General features: G+C 35.1%; 2 protein-coding genes across 2 annotated transcripts; one reads left to right on the top strand and one right to left on the bottom strand.

Annotated features, from left to right (window-relative positions):
• Positions 1-630: 630 nt before the first annotated feature.
• On the bottom strand, positions 631-3036 carry LOC117326930. The gene is made up of 6 exons (XM_033883734.1): positions 2866-3036; positions 2404-2554; positions 2184-2253; positions 1679-1896; positions 1410-1536; positions 631-1139 (listed from the first exon to the last, which is right to left on the bottom strand). The coding sequence occupies exons 1-6, from the start codon at positions 2946-2948 to the stop codon at positions 871-873; spliced, it is 918 nt and encodes a 305-aa protein (XP_033739625.1). The 5' UTR covers positions 2949-3036; the 3' UTR covers positions 631-870.
• A 1805-nt stretch (positions 3037-4841) lies between these two features.
• Positions 4842-15140, top strand: LOC117326929. Its single transcript, XM_033883732.1, has 5 exons — positions 4842-4985; positions 7446-7553; positions 10006-10146; positions 10947-12768; positions 13262-15140. Exons 2-5 carry the CDS (start codon positions 7482-7484, stop codon positions 13816-13818), a joined length of 2592 nt encoding a protein of 863 aa, XP_033739623.1. The 5' UTR covers positions 4842-4985; positions 7446-7481; the 3' UTR covers positions 13819-15140.
• The last annotated feature ends 251 nt before the right edge of the window (positions 15141-15391 follow it).

Genomic DNA, 15391 nt, shown 5'->3' with positions numbered 1-15391 from the left:
GTTCCGGCCCCTTAGTCATTCCGGCCCCTTAGTCGTTCCGGCCCCTTATTCGTTTCGACCCCCCCCCATGTTGTGTTTTTTTTATTATCTTTTCTGGTGTTATTTACATATCTATACATGTAAATACATATAATTTTACAATTTTATTCAGTACAGGTTGTCGCCCCTTAATCGGAATATTGTATAGCGTGAGTAAACGAAGCTAACAATATATCGTGTTGTTTTCGCGGTGTTGTGATTGGATCCGTGATATCATCCTTTGCCTCATGTGGTAAGCGTTTGATATTTTTTATGATGAACTGACGTTCAGTACTATACAAAAGATGGGGGGTGGGGGGGTTATTATAAAACGTCACTGTGTATAACAAAGAAAACTAGAACAAGAAAAATTCAATAGATGGGAAATATATTATTTATTTATGCCGCATTTAATTGTTAATACGTGTACATATAGTTTGCAATCATATTTTCAACTTTCAACTTCTTTCTCTTCACAAATTTACCGATGTGCAGAAAACATATTTACAACAATGTACAAAAGCATATATATATTTACAACAAAGTACAAAAGCATGTACAAACCTGACTTTATTGATTTATAAATATAAAATACTTTAAACACTTATTTAACACTTATTTAACAATTATCTACAGGTATATACACTTCTCATTCTGAAAATAACATTACATAGATATTTACATACAATTAACAAAGAAGAGATGAAAAAAGGACATAAATCAGCACAAATATATATTTCCTTAAAAATACAAAACTGAAACACATCTTTCTTCTTAGCAATGTTCATAGCAATGTTCACAACGTTAACACTACAAAGTTCTATACACTATATACAGTATATATATACGCGTCTACTCAGGAAATCCTGGAGCACAAAGCCTCGAGATTCCCCTCAGAAATGCTGACGTTCGCACTATCTGACTCTCGTAGTCGTTCCATAGCTGTTCCACCTTGGTCTCGCGGAGACGGTTCTGAGTGCGGCGATGACGGGTGATGGTCTGCTCCTCAACCAAACGCATGGTCACTTCGATGGAGTTGGCTTCCTTCCTCAGAAGTGGAACTAGGAGGTAAAAATGGAGCATGGCCCGGCCTGCCTTGCCATTCAACCGTCGGTGCCAGCCTGTTAAAAAAATAAAAACACATTGTGAGATATAGAGTACGTCTTCTTGGGTATTACATATTGCATTTATTTTTTTGGTATGATATATTACATTTCTTTTTTTGGTATGACATGTTGCATTTCGCCGCTAAATGTGACATATTATCGCTTGAGTACTTTTTTTTTTTTTTTTTTTTTACGACTTTGCATTTTAGTGATTTTTAAGTATAACATTATGACAACATTTTTGTATTCCATGTGCAATACCAACATATGATTTGTATAACCTACCTTCGCAGTCGTTGTTCGTGCGGATGCTCTGGCGGAACACACTCCATTGACGGACACTCCAGTTTGGGTTGTGCAGCCAGGCGTTCTCCAAATAGGACACCAGGTCCTCTACCTCTGGACAAGGAAGCTGAAACAAAAATTAAGATATTTTATTTATTTACACACCAAAATTGTGATGAAGAGCTACCTTAATCGTATATGATTTAACTTAATACATATTGCTTTATCGGAAAATTGCAAATCATTTTCAATTATATCATCAGTTTTACCTTAGCGGTCAGGCTCTGGAATGCCCTCTCAATATGTCCTGGCGGGAGGTACGGAAGGCCGAGCAGTTGCTGGATGAAGACGTACAGTCCCTTCTTTTCACAGTAGGTCGTCTTCAGTCCAAGGGACTGTACCTTTCGCATTACTGCCTGTGCCCAGTGAAAATAACATCCCATGATGTCCACCTCCTTGTAAAGAGCTTTGACTGCTGACCACACAGCTAAAACGAAGAAATACTACGTTTCAACAAAGTTAAATAATTTCTTAATTATTACGTTTCAACAAAGTTCAATAATTTCATAATCAATACATTTCAACTAAGTTCAATAATTTAACAACTATTTGTTCAAAAATTACACAATAATAGCGTTTCAACTAAGTTCAATAATTTCACAATTATAACGTTTCAACTAAGTTCAATAATTTCATAATGTCACCGTACAGTAGCTTCAATGTTTAAAATTAGCGGTCATTAAAACATATATTCATAATTATTTCGGTCCTTACCAGCTTCAAAGTCCATAACGATGCTCCGTACACTAAGGTCACCAAGCACCTCGTTGATGTAACGGAAAACCTAAAAGATAATGCTGATATTTAGACATTTTAAATAGGATATTTCAAGACAAAAGAACGGAGTTATTGATACGACGGAGTTATTGATTATTATTTTTAACACAATATTTTAGTGATCTTGTTTTGGGTCATCTATAGAGGCTATACTTACGGCTAGATAGTCGATCTTGCGCATCCTGGACATCAAGATGTAGACTAGTGGCACCTGCTTCATGACGTTGTCCTGCTGGATGAAGGCGTGGATGCTGTACAACTGGACAAATGGACGTCGAACAACCTTAAATGTTCCATCTAAATACCACCTGAAAAAATATAGCATCAATGAAATACACGATGAAATACACGTATACAATGCATAGTATTTACCATCATGGTTTTGGAGGTTATAACGCACTTGATGAACTGAAATCACTTGTGAAATTAATTAAACAAATAATAATTATATAGGTAATAATAAGTATAAGACTCAACAATATTAAAGATCATCTTAACATATTATTTCATATGTCCTGAACAATTTTGTATGTATATAATTCTTTACACTTTATATGTTTATGAGAATAAAATATTGTCATTCACATACGAGAATGAGATGAACGCACAGGAAACATACCTTTTCGCACGACGTAGAAGGTCCTGCTGCAGTGGCGTCCCGAAGATGATATGTCGCTCTCCGTCCACGCGAACGTCGCCCATCAAGAAGTCATCGCATCCCAAGAAATCTGTGTCTATCTGTAATACATATAATGTTATTATATGTATCGCACCGCATCATAACATAATTAATACAGGATATATATTGTATTTTCCTGATTATGATCAATAATCTGTTACTTTATATATATCTTATTAAATATATCGTTTTGTATTTATCGTAATTGTTATATGTATCGCACCGCATCATAACATAATTAATACAGGATATATATTGTATTTTCCTGATTATGATCAATAATCTGTTACTTTATATATATCTTATTAAATATATCGTTTTGTATTAACTCAGAAACATATACGATATACATTGTATAAGAAAAGTATGAAATAGACGTTTACCTTAGAAAAAATATATATGAATACTTTATACAAATCAATTAACTATGTATAAAAGGTATAGCATACTTATAAAATATATCTCGCAGAAACTCAGAAATATATACGTAATGATGAAATATACATGTAACTTTATACAAATTACTATTGGTATATGTAATTATGAGAAATAACGTATACATAAACGTTGACAAATACAACATAGTTTAAAGTAGCATAACTACTATCATCAAATATATACGTATAATTATGACAAATAAATCTAACTACTTTACTTAACTATATATATAAGGTATACGTAAACTTATGAAATATATCTCGCAATAGATATCTTATATAACACCGGGATTTTGTAATAACTCAGAAACATATACGATAGATAAGAAAAGTATGAAAGGTTATTGATTACTTTTTGTATCATTGACAAATACAACATAGTTTAAACTAAAATATTTCTAAAGTATGCATAACTACTATCATCAAATATATACGTAATGATGTCTGAACTACTATCTGAACTACTATCATCAAATATAGTATAATTATGAGAAATATATTATTAGGAATTGATGAAAAATGTCTAAATAATATAACCAAAACCTAGCAATTTAAGTTTGTATCAAATGTAAATAAAATACATATATAGACGTAATGACAAAATATATCTTATATACATGTAATTTAGAAAAAATAAATCTAAGTACTTTAAATAAATAAATAAACTATATATATATAAGGTATACGTATACTATGAATATTGCCTACCTGTACCACAAGTTCTGTGTGTCCATCTCTCACACGTGCTGCAGCAGATGGCTTCTTGACGAGGCCGCACAATCTTCTGACACTTGCGGCAGTCGTCAGACATGGTGACCGTAATGAACTTTCCATCGAAAAATGCTCCTTATATGACAAAACTAATCTTTTTAAGCTGCCGACTGTCATTTTAGTTAAAATCATACAAATTTGCATATTTAAACTTGAAAGATAGACAAAGCTCGATTTCAACAAGATGTGATGATAGAAAAAATAAAACGTCCTTCATCTGCTGCAAGTAAAAACAACGACACCTTTGGTGTTTACGCGCATTTTGAATGAAGCCATAAAATCATCAGCCCACGAGGTACTTAGACAAACAAAAAACGGTGATGGTAATTAGTCTTACTAGTGCACAATCATACCGTGCTGATGTGTTTACACAGGTGTATTTTGCCGTTACAGCATAGAAATTGAAAAGAAAACAATTCTTTTATTTTTTTATTTTTTATATTACATTCCTTTAGTTTATTAAAATATAGTAACATATGAGTAAATAGAATAAATTTAAATCAAATTTTAAACATTAGATTTACATTGAATATTGTATTAATTGACATGGGGCCGGAACGACTAAGTATACGGGGCCGGACCGGGAAGGGGCCGGAACGACTATGGACGGAACGACTCGGGGGCCGGAACGACCTTAGCATAGGGGAAAACGAAAGTGAAACTTACAGTCCACTTCTGAGAATTTCCAGTGGTATGCCGGGGAAATCCCCAAAATGATATGACGTAGGCCTAATTGTAAAGATTACATATAGGAACCATAGATCGAACTAAGGCCCGATTTATCGGACGTATTTAATGTTCGTTGTATAGATACTGGGCAAACGGGTTGAGAAGATTGTTGACTGCTGTTATGTAAGTATCCGTATACAGTATTCTACAGGTATTTGGAGGGTACATCTGCAGTCCAAGGTGTAGTGGTAGTGGTGAATTGACAGCATTGATATAGAGCACTATCTAATTCGCAATCTTTGTCTAATGAGTTCCACTTCATACGACAAGATACAACATATATGTATCATTGTTATATATAATTATACAGGATATTGTCGGATACCCACGGTTGATTACATTACACAACGACACTGACGTTGAGCGTAGTATAGTATAGTGCAATCAACTGAATGCTTTGGGTAAGAATTTATGTATTTTATATGTGTACTATATATCAGCCTCGTATTAATATATAAAATACTTAAATATAAATAAATAATAAGAAGGACGAAGCAGTCGAGGGATTCATATCGAAAAATGCCTTTAAATAATATAAAATACATAATATATAAAATTATCTATAGTAATACGAGGCTTATATAGTACACATATGCATTGTATAATTTCTTACCCCAAGCACATGTGGTCTTGTGTGAGATTTTAATAAGCAGACGTAAGCAGGTAGTTTTGATATCCTTCCTGGTAGTAGGGAAAAGGTTCTTGACTTCACGGTGCATATAACAGAAGGTACAGTGTAAGCTTTTCCACAAAGTCGTTCCTTAACGACAGACGTTTTGTTGTTGTCGCGGACAGACAGACAGACACTATGTACAATTATTCGTACTAGGAACAAACAACATTGCAGTGATCTCGATGACTGATAGGGGGTGAAACGCATCTGCAATGATGATGATATTTGAATCTTTTCTTTATACCTTTCTATGTGTTATTTTGATAAAAACTTTACACATGTCAGTTTCAATGCCGAGCAGAAATTCAGTTTCAATGCCGAGCAGAAATTTTTAAATGGTGTCTTGTACAAAATGTAAGTCTGATGAGGCAGGGCATTTTAATTTATGATAGTATGAGAGCACCAAAAAACACAGTCTAAGATATAAGGCAGGTCTAAATGAAGGAAAGAAGAAAGATGAATAATCTATTGATAATACGCGAAACTTATTCAACTTAGTCCAAATGTAATGCTTCAAAACTAACACACATTATCTTGATTTCTGATTTCTTACGTTTAACTTTTTATGAAAATGCCACTTATTCAGAATATAGACGTACATTTCATAATGTTATAAATTCCCCCAGTACCTGGTTTTTAAAAATATGAAATTCTTTATAAATCTAACACCATCCTTTTTTCTGTGAATTCTGACATAAAATTATTGATTTATTTATACTAGTTCAATTTTCTTTTTCCTGAAGTTGTTGATTTTCAGAGTTTTTCCACTATCATCATTTCGCGTCCGAGAGGGACGAAGTAGTTGAGTGATTCATATCGAATGTGAAACCAACGCACTTCCGAAATTCCCGATGTTTCATATTCTAAACAGTAGCAGCTGCCATTTAGGCCTTTGCAGCATAAGATTAGTGTAAACATTTACACCAACTGGTGTAGAATTGCTTTAGCGTTAACTGGTCGTAACATGTTATAATCAAGGCTTTAACCCCCGTCAGCGTGACGTTTACCAGTTCGATACTTTTATCTAAAGTAGGAAGTATACGTTTGGAGAGATCCAGCTAGACATATTATATCACACATAAGCCGTACAAAGTCTGTCCTTATGTGGTAACCGCAGGTAAAAAACGAAAGTGAAACAGGCAATCAATTTCTTCTGAGAGCGTGGCATACCGGAGAATTACCCAGAATTGACTGATGTTATTACAAAAAAATTGTATATAATATTTTCTATAATTGTATCGATTAATGATCGATGTTCGTTGATTCGCAACAAACGTTGGGCACCACAGTTCGATCTAAGACCCGGTTCATTTCATGACGTGATAATATGCTATTTATGTTCCGATAATTAAATAGACTTGTGAAATGTTTTTGAAAATTAAAAAGAAAGGGAAACTTTGAATATTAAAAAAAAGAAAGTCGCCTTTGATATTGAAATCGTAATAGTAATAGGCGCCAATATAAAGGTCTTTTTATGTTTGTATATATGTCTAAACATGAAACATAAATAATGAGTTTTAAGCTTTGATTTAATACCTATCAATGTGTGAATCATAGAATCATGATATCCTTGTATGAAATTGTCTTTCCTAACGAAGGGTCAAAGATCAATGTTATAACTTATTGTAAAGATTTGATTCTGTTGTAGAAGTTTTCCAAACACGCGAAATACACTGGTCACCATGGCAACCAGTGGTATTTCATTGTAATGAATTAATTTGCAGTACACTTGACCTTAACCTGTTCCTACCACTGGTTACCAAGGTTACCAGTGGAATTTTATTGTGATGAATTAATTTCAAGTACAGCTGACCTTCACCTGTTCTTACCACTGGTTACCAAGGTTACAAGTGGTATTTTATCGTGATAAATTCATTTCCTTTATAGTTGACCTTCACCTTTTCTTTCAGAGTATGTGACTTTTCCTGAGTAATACCAAGACTGCAATGGCGGCAATAACGAAAGCGGGGTTCTTCAGCCTAAATCTTCGGTTTCTCAACGATGTGGATAATGCACAGGTAAAACATATTCACAAGTACATACTGTACCAGTCATATGATGACAATAAAATACATATAGTGACATCATAACAAAAGAATAATTCTAACTCACAATAGACAAATCTAAGGGACAATTTGAAAGAAATATATATTTGCATGGAGAGATGGAGAAAAAGTTCAGACCAAAATAAGACCAGGTGATCCGAGAGCGTAAGCGTTAACTTCTCCATCGACGACACTCGCTTTACGAATCTAGGTCACATTCGGGTAGCAGCTAACAACACGAATGCTACTGAGCCACACGAATCTAGGTCACATTCGGATAGCAGCTAGCCACACGAATCTAGGTCACATTCGGATAGCAGCTAGCCAACTGAATCTAAGTCACATTCGGATAGCAGCTAGCCAACTGAATCTAAGTTACATTCGGATAACAGCTAGCCACACGAATCTAGGTCACATTCGGATAGCAGCTAGCCACACGAATCTAGGTCACATTCGGATAGCAGCTAGCCACACGAACCTAGGTCACATTCGGATAGCAGCTAGCCACACGAATCTAAGTCACATTCGGATAGCAGCTAGCCACACGAATCTAGGTCACATTCGGATAGCAGTGCGATTGAGTTTATCTTCTGCAAGGTATATCCAATCGACTTTGTCAATGATTGTCTTGTCATTAAAGGGAGATTATCGTCATTATACCAGGTTACATTGAGGAAATCAGATTATAAATCGAATTGTTTTTCGATTGATGTTCTAGTAGCAAACAAATACACCAAATATCAAGTTCTTTTTGTTCTCTACATTTCTATAAAGAACAGGTTGGTGATAGTTTAGTCATGAATGCCTTGTATTAGGTCGAACTCACTTACAACGTTACACTGACAGTTTCTACCCTTAAACGATAAGTACCTTTGTATTTAGGTTGATATACTAATTGTAAGATACTATCTATATAGACAATAAAAAGGACGCATAAAGGGAAAGAGAAAGACAAAGGAAGTACAAAGAAGACTAATATAAAAGAATGATTACCAATTTCATATCATAATATCATATGTATAAATGTTTGTTCATATACATGTACATGCATGTGTACAATACATATGTGGTATCATGATACAAAATTCGAAATTATTCTTTGATATCTGTCTTACTTACTCTTCCTTCAGGTTGTCTCCCGCTGTTTTCCTCTTGAACTCTTTCTATTGTCTGGCTATAAGCGAATACTTGTATTAGTGTGTTGACGCTGTCGTGTTCAGATCAATATTTGTTGAAAGCAGGGCTTAATGAGTTGCCATAATTTGTGCTCACTCGTCTTGCTTGAATTATTGGAAGCATCAACCAAACACAAAATCGCTGTCATCGGCGATCCTATATATTTTACCTCGCTGCATTGACAATTACAACAGAGAACGCCTTATAAACATCTGAATATAATTAACAAGATATTCAATTAAAAATACCCCCAGTGTGTCTTGATGAGAAATATTCTCCGTAACCTGATATCCATACGTAAACCAAGCGTCCTGAATAAATTTGTTAAACCTTATGGACATATTTACATACTGAAATTATTTGCCTCTATTTACATATGCGAATTATTTGCTCTGATTTATATGTATAAATTGTTTGCCTCTATTTACATATGTAAATTGTTTGCCCTGATTTATATGTATAAATTGTTTGCCTCTATTTACACATGTGAATTGTTTGCCCTTAGTTTGAAAATTCTTTGTTTCCATTATTCAGAAAAAGGATTTGGCATAAGTTACATGAACAGTATAGTTGTCTGTTCCTAATAATATAATTAAATATATGCATTCATCATAAGATGGATATATATAGTGTTAATTATGTGCAATACGACTATAATTAGGTGAGAAAGGGGAGAGATAGAGAGTAAAAGTGGGAGAGATCATGATATTTGAATATACCAAAGAGAAAATGATAGATGATAGTTGAAAAGAGATTGATAACTTCTTACATCTCAAGTCGTACATCATTTAATTATTACACAAACTAAAACGCACACGCATATATTAATTATTTTATTGACTGTATGTCAGACCACGATGTAGGTCTTTTCCAGCAAGTAAAGCACGAGCAATACAATGAACCAATCAACATATTTTCCATTTATTATATTGGTCGTCGCATCCCCTGCCGTGTTATCGTTCTCCTTTCCATTCCTGTCTTCCTCGAAATATCCATTTCCATTACTTGCCTTTATTTACTAGTATATGTATACATTGTTTCCGCTATTTTTATATGCCCATTTCCCTATTTGCATATATCCATTGCTTGCCTCTAGTTACATATATCAATCATTTTCCTGTAATATTTAAAATATTATCCCTTATTTTGGCTCTATTTCCATTAGTTGTCCAGATTTACATTTCATACAGCAGTTGATTTATGTTTTACAAATGAAATATCAAATTACACATATTTGTTCTATATTTAGATATCCTATATGAAAGGAGAGCAAACAGTGGAACTGAGGACAGCCCCTCCCTGTATGGTACCAGTTATAAGGAACATTGAAGCGGTGCTCACATTTATCCAACCGTTATATAAAAGACATGGCCTGTTTATGATGGAACAAGTGAGTTTTGTTTCTGCCTTACCTGTGCTAATTATATCAATACATATAACTAAGATTGCTTAATTAACCTTATTAGTTGAAAGGACCTTATCTGAAATTGTAACTGAAGCTGTTGTTAATTTCAAACGTCCGTTATCGTGTTCCCGTTGAAAGAACGTTAAACATGTCGGCTGAAGCCGTGATCTGATTTTGTTTTGTTTTTCAATATGTCTCGTGGAAATAAATCATTGTGATAAGAAAGAAGTGTTATTTACGACCAGTACTTTTTGTGCAGCACCTATAGTCTTGATTAAAATATGACGTCGATACTAAAGCACATCCGGGTATTTCTTTCCAAATAATTATTTCTACGTGTAAACATAGACTTCTCTAAGCAACCTGATAAGTTATTCTTCAGCGATTTTATTATCCCAGTTGTATGTCCGGTGTTGATGTGTTAGAAAATATAATTTTTTTCTTTTGTTAATTGTTTAATTGAACACCCCCTTTTTATTTTTGACATTTTAAATAGGACATTCTTTAGCAAAATATCCTTCAATGCAACGCCGAGAATGAAAATTTTACTGTATGCAAACTCAAAACAAAGATAAATCCATTTCGAACATATACGGCGAAAGCCTTTTGAAATTCTCCAATTCTTCTGAAATGTCGCGTAAAGGTACTATAAGATCGGAGGCGACAGGAAAATCGAGCACTTTGTATTATCTTAGTCCCGTCTCGTTTACGAGAAACTTAAAATTACGATACGTGTGAATCTATAGCTAGCTGTTGATGAAATGCAGGAATGTTTTTATTTTCAGATTCATAATGAATATCCTGATAACATAAATACGGTTGCAAATCTGATTGAAATAAAGAAGAAATTACAGATGGATACCAAAGCGCACGAAGAGAAACTTGCAGAGATGCAATCAAATGATGGTAATAGGCTTGAACAAGCCAGGTGCCTACTTGAAATTGGTTACATTCTTTTAACTGACGTACATGCAGAGGTCCAGAAATCGGTAGACGAAAAACTGGCAGATATTTGCAAGCAGCTAGAATTCCAAACGGCATTGATTAACGCGCCAGGGAAGGCGGAAACGTTTGGACATGCCTTTATAGCCTGGAGAGACGCCACAAACAATATCAAACATCTCCTACCAGAATCGTGCTTAGATGGTACTAAGCGGGAACAAACCGAGGCAATCAAATATTTTGAGGATGGACTGGCCATGATGACGCCCGGTACGGAGACTGGCATTTGGAAACATAATTTAGCTAGAGCACACAGTCGTGTAGGTACAGCTGACAGGAACATATCAAGGACAAGTGAGAGGAAAAAACACATGATCCATGCACTCCAGAACTTCCTGGAATGTATTTCAGAAATACGACAAGACACGGACCCTTTGAAAGTTTACGTGGCCCGTTCCTATGCATATGTAGGTCATTTGATTGCGACAAGGAATAAAGAGATTAAAGGAAAGGAAGATCCCATTCCTAGTTTCATCGACCGAAACCAGAAGTTCCGTTGTCTTTGGGAGGATCCAATGGAAGCTTTCAAAAGGGCACACAGCATATTCGATGACGACAGAGTTGTTCACAGCAGACATGGGCTGACCTTGAAAGATAAACGAATTTCAACTCAAAATGAAGACTATGGACAACGTATCCGTCAGGCAATCCAATGTTTCAACAATGCGTTACGGATTGAAAAAATACACAACTGGTTTGCTTACTCTCAACTCTGTCAGGCATACATGGAGCTGTATAAATTTGAGAAAAAGTTGTTTTTGGACAACAAAGACCCGGAACCTAACAAAAATAATTTGGACGAAGCCATAAAGAATGGACAACTCTCCCTTCAGCAACGAGTTACATCAAAAACACTGCTGAACATCACAGAAGCGTTTTATCTTAAAGCCGTAAAACCAAAGACGGAGAAAGGTCTTGAAATCATCGAAGATTTGTCTTGCATATCAACTGCTCAAGAATTCATTCAAAGAGCAATTGACCACCATGACTGCAAAGAACACGAAAAATTAAGAATTTTTCTGGGGAAATGTCTCTTTCATAAAGGAGACAAAAAGGCGGGGATAGAGGAAATGTTGGATGTTCTCACGAAAGATCGAAATACCATCACCGAACCACATTACTTTCGAGAACTTCTGATCATGATGATCAACGAATTTAGGACGTGGAAAGACGACAGAAGAAACGAAGCCAAGAGTAGACAACGACGGCAAAAGCTGCGAAAGATCTGGTGTGTTCTTGTAAGCGGCAAAATGACATACAAAAAAAGATTGAAGCACCCACTCATTGGTATTTTAAACTTATACCCACATGAATTCATCGTCCTGCTCAGAGAGGTATACAGTTTCAAAACCAGAAGCAAGGAAGATCAGGAGCTAGCAAACGAATGCTTGGACGCCCTGAAAAACCACAATGGGAAAGACGTCAAAAGACGAGCACGTGAAATAGAGGAAATACAACCGGAGGAAACAGACAGCATAGTCAACCACCAAGGACAAGTGGCAATATATGACTGTTGTATATGCTATAGCAAGGAAGATGCTATTTGGACAAAAACGTTCATTGAGGACAGAAGACATATCCAGAAATGGAAACCATGTTTAAAAGGTATTTTCCCATTTCATGAATGGCATATATCCAATCTAATTAAAATTACATATTGTCTCCCGTGTTAACGTGTATGTTTAAACCATTTTGTTTATTATCGTACGAGATTCTTATTACAAATTTTGTAAGCATGTGACAAGAAAATACCTCTTTATAGCTTTATAACTAGCACTGAAATAAAATGTTTCATTTCAAGGCATATTTCTGATTTTAATTATTTTGTAAGAAACATCTCAAAACAGGTTATTTTTCTTTCAAGGATACATTATACATCAAAATAATCCAAGACAGGACAGCATACATTGTTAAATAATCATAATAAATCAATAATAAAAGTGAATGTGGCAGTTCAAATGTCTAAATCTTCATAAAAACGAACATTGAGTGATCAATGCTATGTTTCCTTTTCACACACACACACACACACACACACACACACACACACACATATATATATTGTGTTGTTGTGAAGAAATTTCTATCTTTCTTTCAGTGGAAGGTTTGCGCTTTGGGGAGAGAATGAAGTTCCTGTTCATCATTTCGGATAGCTTTAACAGGGATCCGGATTGCATGGCAATGCTGAGCGCGGTGAAAGGCAATCACCCAACTAGTAACCGATTGATACCAGTCCTGAAGTACAATGCTACGTCACTTCCAGAGCTTCTTAAAGATGTCCAGCCAATCGATTTTACCGCATTGAAAAATAACAGTGAAAAATTGACAGCGGCGCTTCTCCAACCAATTGATGATTTCAATGTACCGGGAGCTCCAGCCATTCAAACCCCGATGGTTGATGTATCGGAGGGCATACCTGGTGGTGATTCGGACGGAATGGAAGTTGACGAACCAACTACAGCCAAACGAACGAAGACAGACAACGTGACCGACGGACAAGTTCATGACACTGAACTATCCTGGGCAGAACAAGTACAAAAGAATAGCGAGGAACCAAAAGACGAAACCGAAATGGAAGCACATTTGGGCGATTCAGGACAATCATTACCAGATAATGCTGAAATGGATTCTGGATTTGTCAGTGGAAACATTTAAAATAAAGTATATGGATATGTTTGACAACTAATAATATGAAAATAACAAGTTATGTATTGTGATAATGAAGTGGAACACATACATGTATTAAGGCCATTGAACTAATTATCTTTATGTGGTTTGTGCTAGTAATATCTGCCTACTCCTCTTTATACCCTTAAACATACATATCAAATAATGATTTATAGAGACTGTAATACCTGCCTATTGTCCGAATCTTGTTTCTTCTTTTTAGAGCATATCATATTGATTTGAAATAGATTCACATTGCGGGTGTCGTACATGTAGATGAAACATGTTTACCCTTCCGGAACAGGACATATTCTCCAAGTACCTTTCAAAGTTATCCATATAATTGTTCATATTTCGCTTTTTTTTTTTTTTTTTTTTTGCAGTTTTAAGTTGTTGATACAGAGTTTGTTGGCTGCTATACCGAGTGTATTATAGACTAGAAGTTAACAGTATCATACAGAAGCCTTCAAATTATTGTTTTTATTTAAAATACGTTGAACCATTCTGAGCAGAATTAAGGAGTTAAAGAGATTGATGAACTATTGTCTAACAGTTTAAATCGGATATAAAAATGAACTTTTTATGTACCTCTTAAAGAGAATGACTACATATTTTGTCGATTGATTATCTTTTAGTATAGAAACCTGTTAAAATTCTTTGACCAAATATGGCATTGTTTGGAATTGGCGAGTGTTCTCGATGAAGCAAAGGGCACTTAATTGCTTGATCTTGTGATCATAACTGCGCTTTCTCAGTGTATTTTATTATTTCATATGATCAAGATGTGTATTTTTGTTAATGCAGTGATCGATTTTCCTAATGCTGTGATTTTCTTAAGATATTCATTTTGTAGAATGATTTGTAGATTTTATTTACTTTTATGAATTATTACATGACGTTCCATAAGCCTTATATGTTGTAATTCATCAATGGCAGTGTTTCAAATAACACGTTTGTTTAAAAGTTATTATATGGGCTTAATTGTTAGTTACCCACCTACAATAAGACAGAAATGTTCTGTCGTGTATAACCCTGTTTATCTTAATAACAGGTTGGGCGATATACGAGGGCTGGTTGATAAGTCGTGAGCCTCATATTGAAGGATTTGAATTTTGCCGGACATATTGTATTACTTTTTAACATAATCCCCTTCCGTATCGGGACCTCAATGTCACTTTTATAGAGCTCCTTTTCGTGGCTGTTAAGAAAGTCACCCACTGCATGTTAGGGTTAGCGTTAGGGTTAGGGTGCCTGAAATAGTTGTTTTCAGTTTTGGAAATAGATGAAAGTCTGATGGAGTGAGATCAGGTTAGGCGGATGCTCAATCAACTTAAAGCCACAATCGTGAATGACAGACCCTTTCACCCTAACCCTAACCGATTTTGTCCATTTTGCAAAAGCCGCTTGTTTTGTTTACTTTAGGGTGCTACCACGTCGAAATAAACTAACCAAATGAGACCAGTCCTTTGGGTACATGGCTCTATATAGAGAATAGAAGGACTTAAACAGAATATCCTCGAGTACCTCCTTCAATACCAATACGAGGCTCACACTTATCAAT

This window comes from Pecten maximus, chromosome 5 (assembly GCF_902652985.1).
Source record: "Pecten maximus chromosome 5, xPecMax1.1, whole genome shotgun sequence".
Taxonomy (NCBI): domain Eukaryota; kingdom Metazoa; phylum Mollusca; class Bivalvia; order Pectinida; family Pectinidae; genus Pecten; species Pecten maximus.
The sequence above is the reverse complement of the archived record's forward strand: the minus strand, read 5'-3'. Positions and strand labels throughout refer to the sequence as shown.

Excerpts from the sequence above, each read along its gene's own strand:
- LOC117326930 (XM_033883734.1), bottom strand. The coding sequence starts at position 2,948 with ATGGGCGACGTTCGCGTGGACGGAGAGCGACATATCATCTTCGGGACG. Across the intron at positions 1,897-2,183 it reads CGTTATGGACTTTGAAGCTG|CTGTGTGGTCAGCAGTCAAA; the intron begins GTAAGGACCGAA and ends TCTTCGTTTTAG. Across the intron at positions 1,140-1,409 it reads CACGAACAACGACTGCGAAG|GCTGGCACCGACGGTTGAAT; the intron begins GTAGGTTATACA and ends TTTTTTTAACAG.
- LOC117326929 (XM_033883732.1), top strand. The coding sequence starts at position 7,482 with ATGGCGGCAATAACGAAAGCGGGGTTCTTCAGCCTAAATCTTCGGTTT. Across the intron at positions 10,147-10,946 it reads GCCTGTTTATGATGGAACAA|ATTCATAATGAATATCCTGA; the intron begins GTGAGTTTTGTT and ends TTTTATTTTCAG. Across the intron at positions 12,769-13,261 it reads ATGGAAACCATGTTTAAAAG|TGGAAGGTTTGCGCTTTGGG; the intron begins GTATTTTCCCAT and ends TCTTTCTTTCAG.